The sequence below is a fragment of the Colobus angolensis genome, unplaced genomic scaffold (genome assembly GCF_000951035.1).
Source record: "Colobus angolensis palliatus isolate OR3802 unplaced genomic scaffold, Cang.pa_1.0 Scaffold275, whole genome shotgun sequence".
NCBI lineage: Eukaryota > Metazoa > Chordata > Mammalia > Primates > Cercopithecidae > Colobus > Colobus angolensis.
In genome coordinates this window covers 4,265,576-4,287,274 of record NW_012115988.1, presented here as the reverse complement: position 1 = coordinate 4,287,274, position 21,699 = coordinate 4,265,576, and the positions used below count along the sequence as shown (strand labels likewise).

General features: G+C 37.6%; 2 protein-coding genes across 6 annotated transcripts in view; one reads left to right on the top strand and one right to left on the bottom strand.

Annotated features, from left to right (window-relative positions):
- Positions 1 to 18,964, top strand: part of HBP1 (HMG-box transcription factor 1) — a 34,385-nt gene extending 15,421 nt beyond the window's left edge. For all 4 annotated transcript variants that reach the window (XM_011948208.1, XM_011948209.1, XM_011948207.1 and 1 more), the window contains 8 exons: positions 2,137 to 2,278; positions 2,689 to 2,800; positions 2,885 to 2,997; positions 5,596 to 5,752; positions 6,461 to 6,605; positions 12,062 to 12,379; positions 16,614 to 16,755; positions 17,862 to 18,964. In XM_011948208.1, coding sequence (XP_011803598.1) covers positions 2,137 to 2,278; positions 2,689 to 2,800; positions 2,885 to 2,997; positions 5,596 to 5,752; positions 6,461 to 6,605; positions 12,062 to 12,379; positions 16,614 to 16,755; positions 17,862 to 17,879 — 1,147 coding nt within the window. In that variant the 3' untranslated portion in view covers positions 17,880 to 18,964. The remainder of the gene's footprint in view (positions 1 to 2,136; positions 2,279 to 2,688; positions 2,801 to 2,884; positions 2,998 to 5,595; positions 5,753 to 6,460; positions 6,606 to 12,061; positions 12,380 to 16,613; positions 16,756 to 17,861) is intronic.
- A 189-nt stretch (positions 18,965 to 19,153) lies between these two features.
- Positions 19,154 to 21,699, bottom strand: part of COG5 (component of oligomeric golgi complex 5) — a 380,460-nt gene continuing 377,914 nt past the window's right edge. For both annotated transcript variants that reach the window (XM_011948213.1, XM_011948214.1), the window contains one exon: positions 19,154 to 20,046. In XM_011948213.1, the coding sequence (XP_011803603.1) occupies positions 19,932 to 20,046 (115 nt within the window). In that variant the 3' untranslated portion in view covers positions 19,154 to 19,931. The remainder of the gene's footprint in view (positions 20,047 to 21,699) is intronic.

The following is a 21,699-nucleotide window of genomic DNA, read 5'->3' as shown; positions in this document are numbered from 1 at the left end:
TTTTTCAGTTTTTACAGCAGAGTCATAGGATTAATAATACAGTTTATGGAAAGTGTGTAAACCCTTCGGAAGAAAATCGGTGTAAATAAAAACATAAGACATAAGGAAAGGAGTATCTCCCTGAGGATGTATTATTCTGTCCAGCATTTTGAGTAATGCTCTGCTCTCTGGCCTGCCTCCTAACACTGTCTGCTCATGCAGCTTCTTGTTGGGTGTTAAACTATGTTACTGAGCTTTGATATCTGAAGTCTTAACTGTATAGTTAAGGAGTTGAGGACAGGTAAAAATTTATATTACCCCTGCATAGATAGAGAAATGAAGAAATCAATGCTGTGAGTGTTTAGACATGTTTAGCATGTTAATTTTCACAGAGTATTCAGGCCATATACATTTTAGAATATCACATTGTTCTTCGTTTTTATTTATTTTTACTTTTTGTCACTTCTGTTTTAAGTGGTTAAACAGAAGAACTGATAAAACTCACTTTTTAAAATTAGGGAGTCAGGGATGAGCAAAAGGAATATTTAGCAGTTTGGCCATTCTCTGATACTTCATTTATATCTAAATGTGTGATAACAGGATGGGCAGTTTTTGGGCAAAAGATGAAACATTCAGCATATAATTTGAAATCAAAACTTGGAGAGTATGCTAAAATGCATGGATATCTGAGGGCCTTTTGATTTAAGGAGTGATATGAACATGAAAGCAAAGTATAGATCCTTATGTAAAAGTAATTTCTGGAAAGGTAAAATGAAAAATGTTAATGAGGATAAAGTAGAAATTGAAGGGCTAATAGTTTCTCAGGAAATAAGGGAAAAATTGGAAAGATGTCCTTTCTCTCTCTCTCTCTCTTTTTTTTTTTTTGTGTTTTTGAGACAGTCTTGCTCTGTTGCGCAGGCTGGAGTGCAGTGGCACAATCTCGGTCCACTGCAAGCTCCACCTCCCAGGTTCACGCCATTCTCCTGCCTCAGGCTCCTGAGTAGCTGGGACTGCAGGCGCCCGCCACCACGCCTGGCTAGTTTTTTGTATTTTTAGTAGAGATGGGGTTTCACCGTGTTAGCCAGGATGGTCTTGATCTCCTGACCTCGTGATCTGCCCACCTCGGCCTCCCAAAGTGCTGGGTGGGATTACAGGCGTGAGCCACCGCACCTGGCCTTTCCTCTCCTTTTTAAAAAGAGTATTAGTACAGACATGCATAAACTTTTTCTGTTAAGGACCACATCTCTTGTTTGGCATCTCAGACAATTATCCTGCTTTGGGACCTTACCTTCAGATGGTTTTCCCTCCTCCACCTGACTGTCTTCCTCTCTGCTTCCTTTCCAGACTGCTGAGTCCATACACATCATTAATCATCCTTTATAAGCTTGTTTCTTTCTGTTACCCCACCCATGAATATCTGGTTTGTTTGTGAGGGAAGGATCTGGGTATGCTTCTGGGAGCTCCATATACTCTAAAGGGAGCATTGTCTGATAAAAGAGACTTTTGAGGGGAAGAGAAGAGGGGAATGGATAAAGTTTTTTTTTTAAGGTGATCCTTGGGGAGAAAAAATAACTAGACCTTATATGTAGTTGCTTTTCACCAAGTTTGTATTAGAAAACAAGAAACAGTGTCCAGTTACGAGGAGGGTGGATAGGCTGCTCTCGGCTATAAAAAGTTTAAGCATTTTTGCTTAAGGTAGTTGTTATATCTGCCCAGTGATACGTGGTTGGTAGATAAAGAGTTCAGAGTTGGTTACATTAAGCTTAAATGCTGTCTTCATACTGGGAGTTACTGAGTACCTCAAAGTAGAAGAAAGAAGTGGATAGGACGCCCTGCATAAGTGGATATTATCATTCACGAATGAAATACACACATGTATGTGTATTGATAGAAAAATGAATGGGATAAATGAAACCGTAGTCGTAATTTAAAATATATTGTCAAATCTGAAAAAATGATATCTAAAATGTGAGGAGGATTTGGATAAGGAGTTAAGGAATATGATTATAAAATGAAATCTTGCTGTCTTTATTCATGTTTACCATAGATGTGTTCAATGTAATAACATTGGCATTTTAAATACGAAGTTATTTCATCAACAGGAAAGATCTACTTTAAGGACCTATGCTTACGGTTAAAACTGTTGCTTTATTTTAGATCATCTCCTGTACACATCATAGCCACTAGCAAAAGTTTACATTCCTATGCACGCCCTCCACCAGTGTCCTCTTCTTCGAAGAGTGAGCCAGCCTTCCCTCATCACCATTGGAAGGAGGAAACACCAGTAAGACATGAAAGGGTAAGTTTATTTATGAGGTTAACTTTATTATTAAGTTTGCACAACAGTTGAAATACATTAACTTTCCCCATAGGAAATAGTCTCACTGTTCTGTTAGTGATCTGGATTTGATTTTATATACAGCTCTACTATGTGTTAGGAAAGTTTATTATTAATGGGAATGTGCATATAACTTAAGCTTCCAAAAACTTTGTTTTTTTTGTGTGTGTGTGTATTTTTTTTTTTTTTTTTTAGCAAATTCTCCCACAGCCTGACAATCTTCAGTTTTTGAAGGCGTTATATTTTCCCTCAGTTTAGAATTATTAAGTTACTCGCCTGCAAGCATGGGCCTAAAGACATGGGATGAAAACAGATATTAAAAGATATATTTTAAAAACAAATAAAAAAGTTGATAATATTTTTCTCCATAGGCAAATAGTGAGTCAGAATCCGGCATTTTCTGCATGTCCTCCCTGTCAGATGATGATGATTTGGGATGGTGCAATTCCTGGCCTTCAACTGTCTGGCACTGTTTTTTGAAAGGTAAAAAAAAAACCTTGAATTTTCTACAGCTTACTTGTCTAGTACAGTCACATGTCTAATACTTGTTTTCTACCTAAACCTTAGGCACACGATTGTGCTTTCATAAGGGAAGCAATAAGGAATGGCAAGATGTTGAAGATTTTGCTAGAGCTGAAGGCTGTGATAATGAGGAAGATCTTCAAATGGGCATTCACAAGGTTAATTTAAAAGTCTTAAAAAATTTTTCAGAATCTTTCAAAATGAAACAAGATATGTTGTTAATCTACAGAAATTTCCTCCAATCACTTTCATATTTAAATGACATCTTACATTTTAGGTAGATAACTTTTATGACCACTCATTGCTTAGTCTGATGGGGAGGAGCATTGATTTTAGGTTTGCCTTTCTATCATGCTTTCTTGGATGGGAAATAGTATATTTCTTGGTGCTTCTTTGTGTTCTATACACTTTACATTGGGGAAAACTGATATTAAAAATATGTAATGAGGCCGGGCGCGGTGGCTCACGCCTATAATCCCAGCACTTTGGGAGGCCGAGATGGGCAGATCATGAGGTCAGGAGATGGAGACCATCCTGGCTAACACGGTGAAACCCTGTCTCTACTAAAAATACAAAAAAATTAGCCAGGCGTGGTGGCGGGCGCCTGTAGTCCCAGCTACTCGGGAGGCTGAGGCAGGAAAATGGCGTGAACCCGGGAGGTGGAGCTTGCAATGAGCCGAGATTGCACCACTGCACTCCAGCCTGGGTGACAGAGCGAGACTGTGTCTCAAAAAAAAAAAAAAAGTATGTAATGAATAAATTAACTAACCAAAGCCTTGCCTTAGGTAATCTACAAAGTGATTAATTCCCCTATAGATTATTGACAGTCAATTATGTTAAGGTACTTTATATAAGTTGTTTTATATTAAGTTACTAAAACTAGCATTTTCTAAGTTGATAAGCAAAAGCAGTAGCGAGCAATATTAGGATAAAGTTGACACCTTTCACTTTGAAATTTTTAATTTCTCCATCTCTCCTGTAGGCAAGAAAATAGGCACGTGAGATGTGCTTGTACAAATTCTTTTTTTGATCCTGCTGTGTCTCACTATTAAGTCTCTTGAGAAAAACTGTCCTGTCTTGGCTGCCTTCAGTTTCCTCCCCTTTCTTTACTCTTCACTTTAGTAAAGTTCACAATAGTCTTAACTTTCGCCTCTACTGCTCTACAAAAATTGTCTCAAAGGGTTACTAGCTTTATTCTGATTTCTAGGGTGAGAGACCTCATTTGTTCTGTTTGACATCTGTACAACATTTGACACATTGGGTTAGTTCCTGACATTGTCTTCCCTTGATTTGTGTAGCATGGCAGCATCCTGATTCTCAGTCTTTTAGGCCTGGTACTTGACTGTCCACAATGCTGAATATTAGACAAGATTCTGCCCCCTTCACTTTCTTCACCAGTTCCTCTCTCCTGATAATGTCAGCAGCACCTCCATCGTGTCCTGTGGAAAGCACACTGGACTTGCAGTCAGGAAACCTGGACTCTCTTTATAGCTTCTCCAGCAATTATCTGTGTTACTGATCTTAGGCAGATTGTTAACTCCTCTGAGTATTGGCTGCCTGATCTGAAAAATGGGATTGGATTACTTTTAAGGTCTCCTGTAGCCCTGAGAATTAGAAGATTTTGTAATTTCATTATTTGCCAGTCTATGTCTATAACCTTCACCTGCACATTTCCAGCTGCATGTTAGACATCTCTACATGAATATCAGTCAGTTCTTTGAACTAAGCTTAGTATGAACAAAACTACCCTCACCTTTTTCTTCCTCTTCTTGGCTTACTTTTCTCCTATTCTTTTAAAGTTGTTATTATCCTCCTCCTTGATTACCAGATTCAAAACCATGAAGTTGTCTTTTACTATTCTATTTCTTCCATTTATATTCATTTCATTCTAATTCTGCAAACATTTTTAAGTCATTCTCTCTTATTCGTTACCTTGTTCATGCGTTAGCATAATTATGCTTGGATACTATAGCAAGCTTTTGGCATGTTTGTCTCCTTTGTTTTTCGGTGAATGTAAGGGTAAGGATCATGTTTGTCAGTGTTTGTATTTTCAGATCATACCATGTGGCATGTGTTAAATGCTCAATATTCATTGAATTTAAATTAGTCTGCTTCTATTACCATTGCACTTGTCAATTCAGGTCTATAATAGGTGTCTCTCATTATATCCTCAAGTAATTAAATATGAGATCTTTCCTTCTGTAGAGTCTCTTCTTATTTACCATCATCTTAAAAATTGACAGTCTGCTGATAAAAACACTTTGATTTCCCAGTACCTTCTAAGCAAAAAGTGTAAGTACTTTGCTTGTCTTTAAGAGGCTTTTACTAACTGGCCTCTCCTTATTAACTTTATTTGCCCCAGATCTGAACTCACCTTGTATTTTTAGCAAATACTCAGCACTCCCCAAAGAAGTTGTTAATTACAGATTTCTTGGTGCAGGGCGTGTCCTTCCATCTTTCTAAGTTGCATTCTCAGTTCCAATTGGAATTGAAAATCCTCCTTAATCTCTCTTTTGGAATTAATAACTCTTTATTAAACTGTATCACCATTATTTATACTTGAGTGTAATTGCTTATTCCAGTCTAGTTATTTATATATGTGTCTTTCTTCACTACTGGGTTTGAAAGCTCTTTAATGACAGGGATCCTGTCTTGGTTTTTTTTACCTTTTCCACAAAGTCTTACATGTAATGGGAACTTCACAGTGTTTTGAATTGAATATTTCCAATTCATTCACGCTATGCATATATTTTCAGGGCTATGGTTCTGATGGTCTAAAGTTGTTATCACATGAAGAAAGTGTATCATTTGGCGAGTCTGTACTGAAGTTGACTTTTGATCCTGGTACAGTAGAAGATGGTTTACTTACCGTAGAGTGTAAGCTGGACCACCCTTTCTATGTTAAAAATAAAGGTAGGGCTTGAATTGCATTTGTAGTAACGTTTTTTAAACAAAGCTTCTTAAATCTGTAACTATGTCTGTAGCTTTGATGATTAAGAAAAAATAATTTGAGGGGAAAACATCTTTCAAACTAAATAAAAAACTACCATAGGGAATGCTTATAATAATACCTAATGGTGCTTAAGTATCTTAGCAGTAGTCAGGTGGAACTCTATTTCCTGTGAGTATAAGAAATTTTTAGATTCGTGTAGCATACTATAATAAGCTTTCTGTTATCTTGGTATAGTTTGGGGAATGTAGTGATCTGGTAGTCACATTTTCATTAAGAGTTACCAAATATGATATAAACCTGAATCACTCTTCATAGCCTTATTACAGTAACACCATGTTAAACATAATTTTATAATTCAGAAACTATTTCATGGTCTCAGTCATCATTTATCACTTATTGTCATTGTAGACTGATGGAAGTGCTGATTGATAGAGGAGCTCTATATATAATAAAATGCTGAATGATAAGCTAGTTTTGGAGGGCTTTTACATTGCTGAAAGGAAATACTTATCTAGTACTTTATTGTAAAGATACATGACTTGTGTTAGAGAATCTCTTGAGACTTAGCAATAACTTTTTATTTTTAAGATATAGAAATGATATGTCTGTTCTAAAGTAGGGTGCTTTCTGTGAGTCCTCATCCTTTATGCAACATTGTTTAACTTTAGGTTGGTCATCATTTTATCCAAGCTTGACTGTGGTACAGCATGGCATTCCATGTTGTGAAGTTCATATTGGCGATGTATGTCTACCTCCTGGACACCCCGATGCCATTAATTTTGATGATTCAGGTGTTTTTGATACATTTAAAAGGTAATATTGGATTAATTCTTTGTTTTATTTTCCTCTTAAAGTTTGCCCTTCATTTCCCTAATGGTGGTTAAGTCAGATATTTAGGAAGTATTTGAGAATGATGAAATGAAAACATATTAGGTGATTAAAGTATAATAGTTAACAAGAGTTTTGCATATAGTTGTCATATAGGAAAATTGAGTTTATAAAACTCAATTTAGATTAGATTAGATTAGGAAGAATATCATATGTTACATGACCAAGAGTTTAATGGTTCAGCTTTGATAGTTATATTTAAAAAGTTGTGGTATCTGGCCAGTTGTTTTTAAACAGCTTATACATCTCTTGTGTTTTTTGTAGTTAACTGTATTTTTCTTGATATATTAGTTAACCGTATCTTTGTTTAATACTCATTTTGACCAAGGGCATTAGTTGCATGGTTTAACAAACAGTAGAAAATAGCCCAAACTTGACATCTAAAGGCTTAGAGAGGGAAGTGGTCATTCCTGAGATCACGTTGCTGGTAAGCGGCCGAGTAGGACAAGAACCAATGTGTCCTGCCTGACTCCAGAAGGTTGGTCAGCTATCTTCATTTGTATGGGATTTTCCTGGTTTTTGTGCTGAAAGTCCAGCTTTCAGGAAACCCCTCAGTCCTAGACCAACTGGAACAATTGGTCACCTTGCTCCTAGAAGGAAGCCAGAGAAAGTCTGCTTGTAGATACCTGGAATTTAAAGACACATTCTTTCTTTAAGATGATTATCAAATCCATAGGCATGTACGGGCACTAAGTAGAGAATTCTCAAGAGTGCCTGCTGGCCTGTAGATTTTATTTCATTCAGTTTAATTAATATATTTTATATATCATGAGGATGAAACTATTATTAAAAAAGCAAATCGCATAGGGCCTGACACAAGCCACGTGCTCAATAAATGTCTACAAGCTTATACTCTTAATGCTGTTTGATTATATCCCTCATACACACTCTTTTTTTAAAAACTAGAAAAATGAGTCAAAATTTTAAGGACTGATACTTATGATATATAGATTAGTGATAACTCCTATGTTTTGGTGAGACTGTAACCTGATAGAAAAATTTGGGAAGATAATTTGGCTTTATCTTGTAAAGGTATTAGCAATTTCATTCCTCTTTTATATATATCCTAGAGAAGTAAATTCTTGTAATCATGCTCAAGGAGATGTGCAAGTAAGTTTGTAGCTGTATTGCTCATGATAGCAAAAATGTGGAAACTGTCAATACTTATTATTAACTGGAGAGTAACTCCATGAATTCTGTTATAATCATAGTGGAATTAGTAGAAAATAAATGAACCTTAGGTATACACTTTAAAACATGGATCAATTTTTAAAACAATGTTTAGTAAAAATAAGTCTTGGAAATACATAGTATGAGTCTATTTTATGGAATCATGTTCCTTAGAAATAAATAAAATAACCATTATATATGGTATGTAGCACACATTATATAATTATGTCAGGGGTCCCTGAAGACTTGCCCCCAGGTTTGATGATTTGCTCAGAGAATTCACAAGACTCAGCACATAGTTGTGCTCATGGCTGTGATTTATTATGGCAAAAGGATTAATACAAAGCAAAACTGGGAAAGGGAAAAGATGTGGGGTGATGTCTGGGGGAAGCGAGGCTTCCAGGGATCCTCTCCCAGTGGGATTAAGGGCATGTTTTATTCCCCCAGCAGTGGGCTGTGACAACATATATGAAATTTCGTCTCCTAGGGAAGCTCGTTAGACTCACTCGGGCACCTAGGGTTTTTATTAAGAGTGGTCACGTAGGTTTCTTCTGCCTGGCACATATCAAAATCCAAACTTCCAAAAGGAAAGCAGGCATTCAGAGTAAACTGTTGTTTGTACATCCAGTTTAGGCATAGTAAGCTACTCAGTTGTGGGAATGATGGGACCCCTCAAAATCCAAGTTCTAGAAATTAATCAAGGGTCAACCTTGTAAGTAGACTTTTGAAAGGATAGCAGTCATTTCCGCATAATGAAACAGTGTGTCTTACATATTAAGAAAGACAGTAATATAACTAATGCTACTATAGTATTTATATATCATATATATGAGTAATATTTTCATAATAAAATTGAAAAAATAAAGGATAAACATTCAGGAGGGTGGTTATTTCTATGGGTGGCAAATATGGAACTTTAATGATACTAGAAATATTCTTAATTTGAATTGTGGGGTCACTCATTTGTATGCTTCATAACTTACATATATATGTAAATTTTACATATTATTACATAGCACAAAACTTTTTTAAAGCAAAAGGGAAAACTTGCCTGCCTAATTCCTGTTTTTCTGAGATAGCAAATTCTTAACCATTTGATCTCACTGAATAATAATCACTCCCAAGATGACGTTAGTCATTGGTCTCATTTTATTGTTGAGTAACTTCAGTATAACAGCAGGAGCACCCACCCTGCAAAGGAGTGGAAATGGGTAGTATCATCATGGAGAAACCAGGACAAAATTGAGAAGCCGAAAGTGACTATATTTTCATTGTGGATTGGATTGGTTAAGGGAGATGATGCCTGGCCTAGGGAGGGCAAGAAGATAAAGAGGTAAGGAGAGGAAAAAGTCCAAGTGGAACTGCTCCAAGCAAACTCTTGGGTCATGATTTACAGAGGACATGTGAGTAGTGTCTAGCTCAGCAAGAATCAGAAGTCAGCAATCAGTTGATGAGTTCTCATACATAATTCAAGGTTCTGTTGTAAGTAGCCCATTCTGAAACACTTGAGAATTGAGGCCAACCTTCTAGGCCTCGGGCGTTTAAAACAGTTTTGACTTTTTGAAGTTGACATTTCTGTTCAAGTAATATGATTTAACAAACTTATTGAGTGCCTACTATGTATATAATGTTAATTTATTTCATATTAATTACCCTATTTGTAGATTATATCCTCATTTTACAGAGAGAAGTAAAGTTGAGAGGTTAAGGAACATGCCCAAAATAAAGGCAGTTAGTGTCAGAATTAGGATTCAAGCCCATATCTTGTAAAGATTCCAAATTTTTAGTATTCTAGCTACTCACTTAAGATAATTCTACAATAATAGATACACCTAATGGCATAATACACTGTGCCAGCTTCTGCCCTGTTTCTTATGTTTATTGTTCTTTTTTGGCACCACTGCATGGCATAATTTCACAGATAAGTAAACGGAGGCTATAGGGTTTATTTAACTTGGCCAAGGTCATATTACTAGCTGGAATTTGAACTCAATTAAAATTTTCCATTATTATTTTCAGAATTGGTTAAAAAATAAGTTAAGAATGGGCATGGCTCTTTGCTTCCAGTCTAGAAAAGGAAATAGATTAGTAAATGTATACAGTAAATGTACATGCTGATTGAGAGGCAGCGTAGCCTGTTAGGAACATGAGCTTGATCTGGACTGCTTGGATTCAAATCCTGGCTTTGCAATTGATTTGCTATGGAAGCTTGAGTAAATTAATATTTCTATGGCTCCTTTAAAAAAAATCTGTAAAATGGGGATAATATTGGAAGGATTAAATAAGGTAATATATGTGACATGGTTAATAGGCAGTACATTATTGTGGAGTTTGCCATTAAGACTAGTGATCAGACAGTGAAGTGGGAATGGGCATTCTAAGCTTAAGGAATGGCATGTACACAAAGTAGAGCTGTGAAAGGCACATTTGGGTACAGGTGCTTTAGTGAAGAGAATGAATGCTTACCTAAGGTAGTATAGCAAAAGATGAAGCTATTTTTAAAGATACTGTATGTCATTACTGCTACAGTAATAGTCATTGAATTTTGTGACTGAATATTTAAAACTGATTTAAGTTGTATCTGTAATGGAAGTAGATGATAGTTATATTTGTGCCACTAGATGGTGGAATTTTCAAATTTTAGTAATTAGTTTACCCAGTATCTTTTGGTATTTTAAGTTGTAATCATTTTCCATCAGTAGAGATGGGTAATTTTGTGTCAGTGCTGAAGTTTGCTATTTTTCTAAATTATGTATGGGAGGGGCTGAAGATACCTTACAAAAACTGCAAACCTAGAAAGCAGACATTGTTTTCCTGACATAATACTGATTGCTAAGCATTCATTAGGTAATTTTGGAGTCATAGTTTAAGTACATTTATTTCATGCAATACTTTCAAAAAAAGACATCATGTACTTGATAATTGGTAAAAGTCATTTACTGTGTGTAGTCAGTGGCATGGACCACCCTCATTCCTTTGGCTGTTTCCATCTATCTTTAGAATGTCGTAGTCTCATGTTTTACCTTTAGGCAGATGGTATTCCTGTAGCTAATGTTAACCTATTTTGATGTATTACCGGAATTTCTGTTTCAGAGAAGCAAGTAGGAGCTAAGTTCAGATTAGAAGCTGAATAAAAGGTTTCCTGCCAAGAAGACAGAAAAGTACTATAGGCAGAAGGAGAGTTAATGCTGGAACAAGAGAATTCTTTAGCTTATTTCCATGTCTATGTAAACTGAACATACAGAACAAAATGTGGCCTTTCCTGACAAAGGCGGGTTTTTACAATGAACTTTTTTATGTTATTAGGCTATGTTATAGTTCATGGATGGCCTTTCAGGGGAGTGATGTATGTATGGCTCTCTCTACCTAAACAAATGACCCAGATTACTGGGCATTTTAAGTTCTTTAATTATTTATTTGGTTTTGTTTTTTTTTTAGACGGAGTCTCACTCTGTTGCCCAGGCTGGAGTGCAGTGGCACGATCTGCCTCCCGGGTTCAAGTGATTCTCCTGCCTTGGCCACCTGAATAGCTGGGATTACAGGCATGTGCTGCTACACCCAGCTGATTTTTGTATTTTTAGTAGAGATGGGGTTTCACTATGTTGCCCAAGCTGGTCTTAAACTCCTGACCTCAGGTGATCCACCCACCTCAGCCTCCCAAACTGTTGGGATTACAGACGTGAGCCACCAGGCCTGGCCTTAAGTTCTTTTAGCCACATTTAACAGCTTTTCACTGCCCTTTCCCAACCTTTTGTTTTCTGTAGTATTTAGTCCTTAGGCCTGATATGTTGCCTGCCACTCCATTTTAATTTTCTAGGTCTGGGTGCCTATAGGCCAAGAAATCATATTGTCACATTTGTCCAGAAATGAATTTAAAGTAAAAATAAGTGGGTTGTGTAGGATTTGGAGGAGTTACTTGCTATGAATAAAGTATGCTGATTATAACTTTCTTTTGGGAGGTTCAAAGTCTTTTTTAAGCTTTTGTATTATCTACAGAGGTTTTTTTAAAGAAATTAATTTTAGTTGGCACATACAGAGATTTCATTTTATAAGCAACTGTCAGTGGTAAAAGTTGTTAGTGTTGGTAACATGATACAGGGGGATACGCACTGAAATTTCCAATCATGTAGGGTTTTTTTTTTTTTTAAACCTGCTTTTTAGAAATCAGAATTCTAAATTGAATTAAAATCTTTTTTTTTTAAATTTTATAGCTATGACTTCACACCTATGGATTCTTCCGCAGTTTATGTGTTAAGTAGTATGGCTCGCCAGCGTCGTGCATCTTTGTCTTGTGGAGGACCTGGTGGTCAAGACTTTGCAAGATCTGGATTCAGTAAAAACTGTGGCTCACCTGGATCTTCACAGCTCTCTTCCAACTCTTTGTATGCTAAAGCTGTTAAAAACCACAGCTCAGGGACTGTGAGTGCCACTTCTCCTAATAAGTGCAAAAGACCAATGAATGCCTTCATGCTTTTTGCCAAAAAATACAGAGTTGAATATACTCAGATGTATCCAGGGAAAGATAACAGGTAAAAATAGTGATAATTCTGATTATAATAAATGAGTAACACTTCAATATGGTTCATAGTAACTGGAATAGTTAAGTAAACTTACTCTTTAATATCTTTTATTCAACTCATAGGTTGACTTTTTTTTTTTGAGATAGAGTCTTGCTCTGTCTCCCAGGTTGAAGCAATTCTCCTGTCTCAGCCTCCCAAGTAGCTGGGACTACAGGTGCCCACCACCACACCCGGCTAATTTTTTGTATTTTTAGTAGAGACAGGGTTTCACCATGTTGGCCAGGCTGATCTCGAACTCCTGACCTCAGGTGAACCACCCGCCTCGGCCTCCCAAAGTGCCATGATTACAGGCGTGAGCCACCGTGCCCGGCCGGGTTGACTTTAAGAAGTTTAAGTGGAATTTTTAGGGTTATATGTAATTATTTTATAATACCTAGACAATTAGGTTACCTACCTTAGTAGTAAGGATCTACCTTTTATTATTTGTGCTGTAGCCCAGGCTGGAGTACAACGGTGCGACTCACTGTAGCCTCTATCTCCCAGGCTCAATTAATCCTCCTACCTCAGCTTCCTGAATGGCTGGGATTATAGGCACATGCCACCACACCCAGCTAATTTTTGTATTTTTTGTAGAGATGGGGTTGTGCCATGTTGCCCAGGCTGTTCTCAAACTCTTGGGGACAAGCGATCTGCCTGCCGCCCAAAGTGCAAGATCTACCTTTTAAAATCATCTTATTTACCTGTTACAGGACACAGTTCTAACAATTGATAGTTGTATCTTTATGGAACAGCTTTTCACCTAAGTCAACTATGGATTGTACAGGGAACTGGCAATTTGTAGCAAGTTGCCAGAGTCATCAAAAGGCTGAACTTAAGAGCTGTCCTCATAGAAGCTGGGAATACAAATCAACTCAAGTCCTTCTTACTCTGTTGCCTGTACCCTTACTCATCTCCAATTCCTGTACTACTGAATCCCTCTCATACCAGTCAGGTTCTCCATATATTAATAAAGCTGTCTTCTTCCAGTCTTTGTATCCTGAGGATCAAAACTACCGTTTCCTTTATCTTGATATCATGAGAAAAGTCAGATGTAACACAGTAATGAATAGCTTTGTCCTAGTTCCTTATTCCTAACCTAAGTGTGGAATTACGAGTCAAGAATTCTAAAAGCCTTTGTTAGTTTGTTTTGAGGCGGAGTCTCACTGTCATCCAGGCTGGTGTGTAGTGGCAGGATCTTGGTTCACTGCAACCTCTGGCTTGTGGGTTCAAGCGATTCTCCTGCCTCAGCCACCCGAGTAGCTGGGATTACGGGCATGTGCCACTATACCCAGCTAATTTTTCGCATTTTTAGTAGATACGGGGTTTCACTATGTTGACCAGGCTGGTCTTGAACTCTTGAGCTCAAGTGATCCGCTCACCTTGGCCTCCTAAAATGCTGGGATTACAGGCATAAGCCACTGGGCCCAGCCCTAAGAGACTTTTTAATACTATTGAAATTTTTTAACTCTTGGATCTGTCATTTGTGTGACTTCTGGCAATTAATCTAAGTTGTAATCCATTTCTTCAGTAAAAAGAGTGGGTTTAACTGTGTTTTTTAAAAAAAATTAGTTTGGAAGTCTACTTCTCTGTGACTGACTTTTAGGCTTTAAGGACATTTTAAGAATAATTTGTACCTTTCCCCTTGTTCAATTTTTGAGAAAATGGCCTCGGATTTAGTGACAGGTACATGCTGCATTTCTCCTTTTGTACATTTCTGGTATTATTAAACATATCCTTTGGCTTCTAGAAACGGGATTCATGTCCCTGTAAGTCTCTTCCCTGCCAGTAGTTGAGAATGTCAGCTGGGATGCATTCTGTATTTATTTACAATCCTGGGGGACTGGACTATCCTGATGATAAGAAGTGTAAATCTCATTTTATCTTTAGGTGTTTTGTTTTCTGATCTTTTTATAGGATCTCTAAATCAGGTTATACCCTTTATTGCTCATAAATCTTTTTTTTTTCTTTTGAGATGGAATCTTGCTCTGTCACCCAGGCTGTAGTGCAGTGGTGTGATCTCAGCTTATTGCAGTGGTGTGATCTCAGCTTATTGCAACCACTGCCTCCCAGGTTCAAGTGGTTCTCCTGCCTCAGCCTCCCAAGTAGCTTGGACTACAGGCATGCACCACCACACCTGACTAATTTTTTGTAGTTTAGTAGAGATGGGGTTTCATCTTGTTGGCTAGGCTGGTCTCGAACTCCTGACCTCAGGTGATCTGCCCACCTCTGCCTCCCAAAATGCTGGGATTAAAGATGGGAGCCATTGTGCCCAGCCAAATGTAGTATTTTCTTTGCATTTTAGCATTGCTGCCATGTGGTATACTGGTAATCATCTAATACTGAGGGCCATCAGATGTCACCTATCTCTAAAGTGAATGAGATAAGTCATATATAATTTTGAAAATGGATTTTTCCCTGTCTCTAATAAAGCTGCCTTAATTCAGTGAATAAATTCTCATTTGGAAGCAAATTCTGAGGGAATGGAGACTAGAATAGGTCAGAGACATGTAGCTCATTTTAAGTTGCTATAAATGTCCATCTGGATGTAACATTCACTGCAGAAATAATCTTTAGATGTGTGTATTTTATAGTTAGGGAATACAGCGTATAGTCTATAGCATTGTGTACATTTTATTACCTGTCATCTTTTAACTTAATAAATTTGTTTCCCAGTGCCGGCCCCTTCAAAAACATCTCTCATTCTTTCTTGCTGTGGATGACTGAGATGGTGTGAATATGTATTGATTTGTTTAAATGTGTCAACCATTATACGGTACCTTTATCCCAAGACAAAGTTTTTAATGGGTTCTGCAAATGGAATATACAAATTTTATTATTTATTTTTGAGAGAGTCTCGTTCTGTTCCCCAGGCTGGAGTGCAGTGGTGGGATCTCAGCTCACTGCAACCTCTGCCTCCCGGGTTCAAGCGATTCTATTGCCTCAGCCTCCCCAGTAGCTGTGATTACAGGCGTGTGCCATCACACCTGGCAAATAGTAGAGAGGGATGATAGGGTTTCACCATGTCGGCCAGGCTGGTCTTGAACTTGTGGCCTCAAGTGATCTGCCCGCCTTGGCCTCCAGAAGTGCTGGGATTACAGGCATGAGTCACAACATCCAGCCCAAAAATTGGTTTATAATAAAGGAAAATGATGCAGCACAATGTTTAACTGCATTAACTTATTGGATAAAAAGACAAATACACTTGTAGGAGAGCTTCTGTGGTTTATTACTGTTCGAAGGCACAAATGCCTGTTGCTTTGGCTTCCATATTAGTCAGTATAAAAAGCACTTGACGCCTGTAATCCTAGCACTTTGGGAGGCCGAGACAGGCGGATCATGAGGTCAGGAGATGGAGACCATCCTGGCTGACATGGTGAAACCCCGTCTCTACTAAAAATACAAAAAAAATTCGCCGGGTGTGGTCGTGGGCGCCTGTAGTCCCAGCTACTGGGGAGGCTGAGGCAGGAGAATGGCATGAACCCAGGAGGTGGAGCTTGCAGTGAGCCGAGATGGCGCCATTGCACTCCAGCCTGGGCGACAGAGCAAGACTCCGTATCAATAAAAAAAAAAAAAATCACTTGATGTGCTTTGTGCAAAATTTCCAGAATCTTATGTCTTATATGGGTGTCATGAAGTGAATAGTTAAAAGGTCTTTGTAGAAGGAAGGTGGTTTACATCTGTACGCCCTAGTTGAGACTGTTTTCGGTTTCATAGCAGAGTAACAAACAGGAGAGAATAGCTTCTAATTTTAGTCGTGATGTATTCTATCAGTTTAACTTCTTACCATTTTGAGTTTATCCAGTTTTCTCAAGTAATAAAATATATTGCCTAAAGGTTTATTTATTTGGTTTTCTCTTAAGAGAGAAATAGTAAGGCATGCATAGTTAATTCTACACGTAGACTATGGTTGTGTGAATGAAAAAAGACCTGTATCAAAACTATTTGATAGGTTACGGGCACAAATAGTGAATGAGATTAGCTTTTAGTACAAGTTGAATACTTCATGCTGCTGATACGGCACAATGGACTGTTTGACTTGAGATTTTACTGGAAATGAGTATTATGGCCTTGACCTTTTCCCATCTCTATGATAGACAAGATTTTCATTTTTTAACTTCACATTTTTCTCCTAAAGTAGCAGCACTTGACATGAGATTTATGAAAAATGTGTACCTTCAGCATCGTGTAAATATTTATTTTACAGAGCCATAAGTGTGATCCTTGGTGACAGGTGGAAGAAAATGAAGAATGAAGAGAGAAGAATGTACACATTAGAAGCAAAGGCTTTGGCTGAAGAACAGAAACGTTTAAATCCTGACTGTTGGAAGAGGAAAAGAACCAATTCAGTATGTTTTAATAAATAGTGTTTAAAATTATCTTGCCTCGTCCCTGTAGGTGTACTGGCATGTTGGAGCAGTTGTTACAACCTTTAAGAGGTTGTGTTGATGTTATCTCTATCATTTTTATACTTCAAAACCTAATAATGTTTTCGCATCATCATATAAAGACTGCCTTTCCTCAAGTGTCATTTACTGTCTTAGCATGGAAAGTCGAAATCTCAGGCAAACTTTAAAAAGAATGTTTGTTTTAAACATTGGTTGGAAAAATAATTTTGGAATACAGTATTTCTAGTTGGGTTGAAAGATAAGCATTATTAATTCATTAATACCACAGTAGAAAATTTCTCTAATTTTTGGTATGTTGCAACAGCTTTTCCTTAATTGGTGAGGGACCAATGAGGCTGGAGGTGTTGGGGGAATGTTAGCTACCATTCATGGGGACTTGTGCCATTGGCACAGAATTTCTAGATTGAAAAATTTCGAGGGGGGAGAAGAAATAGAAAGGCCCAGGAAGGGTGGCAAATAAGTCTGTATGATAAGCTATGTTGGATAGACTTGTTTCTTACAACTTTTCCATTACTAAACTAGCATCTTTTAGGTTCAGTGTTTTTAGATTAATTGCAAGAAAATTGCGTGTGATACAGTGGGGTCAATTTGAAATATCATTAAAAAATGAAGGGAAGATATCAGTAGTTTATAGTAGGAGAGCTGGCCAAAGATATTTTAAATTCACTCTGTGTACTTGTGCCTGTTTCTTAGTAACATGCAGGTCACATCTGTTTAAATTTTTCAAGAATTTCTTCAAAAATAGTGGTCAGTAGTCATATGAGAGAGGTGACTGAACTGAGTTTTGGAAGTTCTTGGTTAATTTAGAATTTCATGTGTTAGGACTTTGCCTGTATCCTTTTCTGTTCATCCTAGTCAGTGTCTTATGATTGCATACATTTTCTGGGTGCTTGAGCCATCAGATATCAGCTAGCTTTTTAAAATCACCTTTAAGAAGCAGTATTTTCTAATAGTAAATTTATAAACATCTTATACTTCTTAGCTTTCATATACAGGGTTACTATGTATTGATTTGTAAACATTCACTGAGTTTTTTATTTCCACAGGGCTCACAACAACATTAAACCAGGACGCTTATGTTCTTAAGTCTATATTTGCATATACATTGACTCTTGATGGAAAGACTTAAGAAGATCAAGGTCTCACCATTTGTCCTCAATTCGTGTGACCATAAGATACTGATAGCATTGAGTCTTGAAATGATTTAATAATATGAGTGAGGATTTGCTTTCTCCATTAGAGCATTAAGCTAAAACTATCAACATTTTAAACCAAATTGCCTTATTTTTCTTCCAAACTTCATATATGTCTATCAGGTAATATAGGCTTGAAAATTGATATCCTGTGGTGCTAAATAAAGTACAGTAGAAAGAGAGGAAAAGTGTATACATGTTTTATTTTAAATTGTACGAAAGGGGAATTTAAAAAATATGTAACTGCTGTTTATACATTGGCTCCTTACTGCTTATTAATCTGTATTGTACACATGATGGAATGAAGCAGAAGCTGGGAGTCGGCCTTTCTTCGAGTAACCACCACATGGCTCAGCATCTGTGCCAAACAGGCGCTCCTAGTCTGGTCAGTGCCAAGAGGCTACCAGAACATGTGGCAGGTGGCTGGTGTTGGTGTCCCAGCCTAAGAGCCACCTGCTGCAGTTACCATGGCATGCTGAGTTGATGCACCAGGTGGCAGCAGCCATCCGTTATTTCCAGTGGAGACCTAGCCCAGGCCAAGGTAAAGTTAGTTAATAGCATTGGGATATAGTCACTGTAATGGTGCTATTAACAGTCAACACCATTGTATTTTTTTAACTTCGTGTTCTGTATCTCCTCAGCCATGTATCTTAAATATATTTTGTCATCATAATCTTTATGGTGGGGGCAGACTTTGCACTTATTGCAGTGCAACACTTGCACTTTAATTTCCTCCAACTGTCTAAAACTAGAGCAAATACATTGGCAATACAGCTGCTTTTGCTCTGAGCTACAATCATGGCTTTTCATGTTACTTACCAAGTGGTGTTTCTGGTTAGGAATCACAGCTGTAAAATTGATTTCAGTTCATTACACTTCTTCATGATGTTGCCCCTAAATTTTGCACACTATATTCTTGTATATTATTTCAAATAAATGGAAAAAAAAGTTGCTTATCTCTGACATTTACTGATTGATTAATCTTGGCTGAATTTTATTTATGAGTTCTCAGAATAACAGGTTCAGGAGATGGAAAACATTAAGGCAGATTCCTAACACTGCTAATTAGGAGGCTGCTGATGGGATTTTAAAAATTAAAAACAAAAATGTTAATAGTGGAACAAGAGCCATCAGAAAATAAGGACTTAGATTATCTACCAGTTATAGAGAATCGCTATAGAATAAAAATTTTTATTTTTCACATGGTATCTTTGTTATAAGGTTAAACAGCCCAAAGGTCTGCTTTTAATGATATGACAAAGTGTAACAAAAGCCTTGCTTTATTTAAAGATACAGTATGACATACTTAAACAAGGCCATTTAACCCTGTATCTTAGCTTTGGGATGTGCCGGTGGTTCCTCAACTTTGTTGTCTATTGGAATCATTTTGGGGATTTTTTTTTTTTTTTTTAAACACTGGTGTCAGGCTCCCACTCCCAGACATGTTAATTAGAGTGCAAGTTGGGCATCAGGATTTTTAAAAACTCCTCTGGTGATATGAATGTGCAGCCAAATTTGGAAACCACAGAGCTACATGCTTATTTAGTGAAGGCGGCAGGGTTGGGGGAAGCAGGGTACATATTATATAACATGTTCATATCCTTTTAAAAGAAGTGGGGACTTTGGGTTTATGTACCCACAGGAGGACTCGGTTATGGATGGAAGAGAAATTTTAGCCTTGTACAAAAATCTGAAAGAGGACATCTTTCTGGAAAAATCAGGTCCATGGAATTAAAAGGTGATGACTTGACATTTTTATGCTAAAGTATAAGTGCTAAAGAGGTAAATAAAGGTTGATAGGAAATACAGAACAATCAATTACATTCTTAAAATAGTAGATAGTAGCTGTCTTTTGGAGTATGTGTTAACTGCCAACTATGAATGGGTTAGCACAAAGTAGAGATCAACAAAGCTTTCATATTGTTACTGAAGAGCAGACATAGCCTTCTGAAGCAGCTGAACCATTATGGGATAAACTGGTGCAAATTCTTTGCCTTCTCTACTTCTCACTGATTGAACGTAAGCTTCCAGGGCTCCCCTGAAAACCGAAATGAAAACAATGTCAAAATATGACATAAATCACATAAAACAGATTAGGGGATACCAATGTATAAAAATTATTAATAAGCTCATTTCTGCAATTGTTAATGCTCAGTTTCTCAAGCCAAGTGACCAACAGCCTTCACTCGTTTACTGGTACTGTTACTACGGTGACTATGTTTAGTGTGAAAAACTATAACCATGTTTTCAGTCTGCATTGTTCTTAGTGATCTAGTCATGTACTCAGAGCCCTCTGGCTGTGTAAATATGTTCTCAATTTCCCTCTTCCCTGCTTCCCTACTGAAGACGCCTGCAAGGGAATAGGCACTTGTGCCTACTCCCAGAGCTCACAAGGGGCATCCTGTGCCTCTGAAAGGCATGCTCAAGAGTACAGGGGGATGGGGCCCTTTGACACATTCGGTAACACCAGTAGATGCATTATAATCCTGTTACTTGATGAACTATGAACAACCAACAACTAGAATAAGTGCTCTTGGACTGTAATTATTGGCAAAATATATGATTGGGAAGCAGTCTGAATTTAATCAAGGGAATGCGGTACCATTCCATTATTTATGATTATGGTGTTCTCATGGATTAGGTTGGGGGTTAGCAAGCTGCCTGCAGGCTGAATCTAGCCTGATGCTTGTTCATTTATATATTTGTCTGTGGCTGCTGTCACACAGTGGCAGAGTTGAATAGTTGAGGCAGAGACCATGTGGCCTGCAAAGTCTGAAATATATCTGACCCTTCTTTTACAGAAAAAGTTCATTAGTCCCTGAACCAGATCATCTGTTTACGTGGAGCTAAAAAAAAATGGCTACAAGATTAATTTTTAATTATTGGTCTGTTTTAAGTACCAGATACACAAACACATTTTTGTCATAATTATATTTTCTTCAAACTTTCAGTTTGAGATTGGAGCATTTATATAAAGATGTAAGTTAATACCATTACTTGACACACAATAGCACTTAATTCTTAAGTGGTTTTCTTTTTGCTCTCAAATACTGAAAATACTAATCTAACTGGGTTTGTTCAAGATTTTTCACTGAATTGTGGGGAATACCCTTCCCCAGAGTCTGGCTATCACTCATCAGTCTGTAGTGCCCTTCCATCCCACCAGCCACTGTCCACGTAAAGGGATTTCAAATCTCTTAAGTTCCAGCCTTGACCTCTCCCTCCTGATCTTTGCTTCTTCCTGTCCTCTGGACAGTTTTATCTGACTTGCTTCCAGGTAGCCCTCAAACTCACCTGTCAAAAAACTGGGGCAGCGTTCAGCCTGCGTTACCTTATTTCAACAAAGGGCACCGTCAACTTAAGGTCTCTAAGTTCTTTTCCCCTCCTACACCTAAACAGTTACCAAATCCTATTAATTTGCTACACACATTTCCACATCCAGTTCCTCCTCTCCCCTTTGCTTCACTTTGAACCCTTGCTATCTTGTGCCCTAATGATTGCTGTAGCCTCTTAGGTGGTGATCATCCTGGTGCTATTTCTCCCCTGTTCTGTTCAGTCTTCCATATTATAGCAAGAGGTCTCTCTCTGAAGTATTACAGCACTTGCTATGCCCTATGCTTTATAGGAAATGTGGAAAGGTCTGACTTCTGTATCAACAGTCTTGACTTAGCAGGGTCCAGCATTTTGGAAT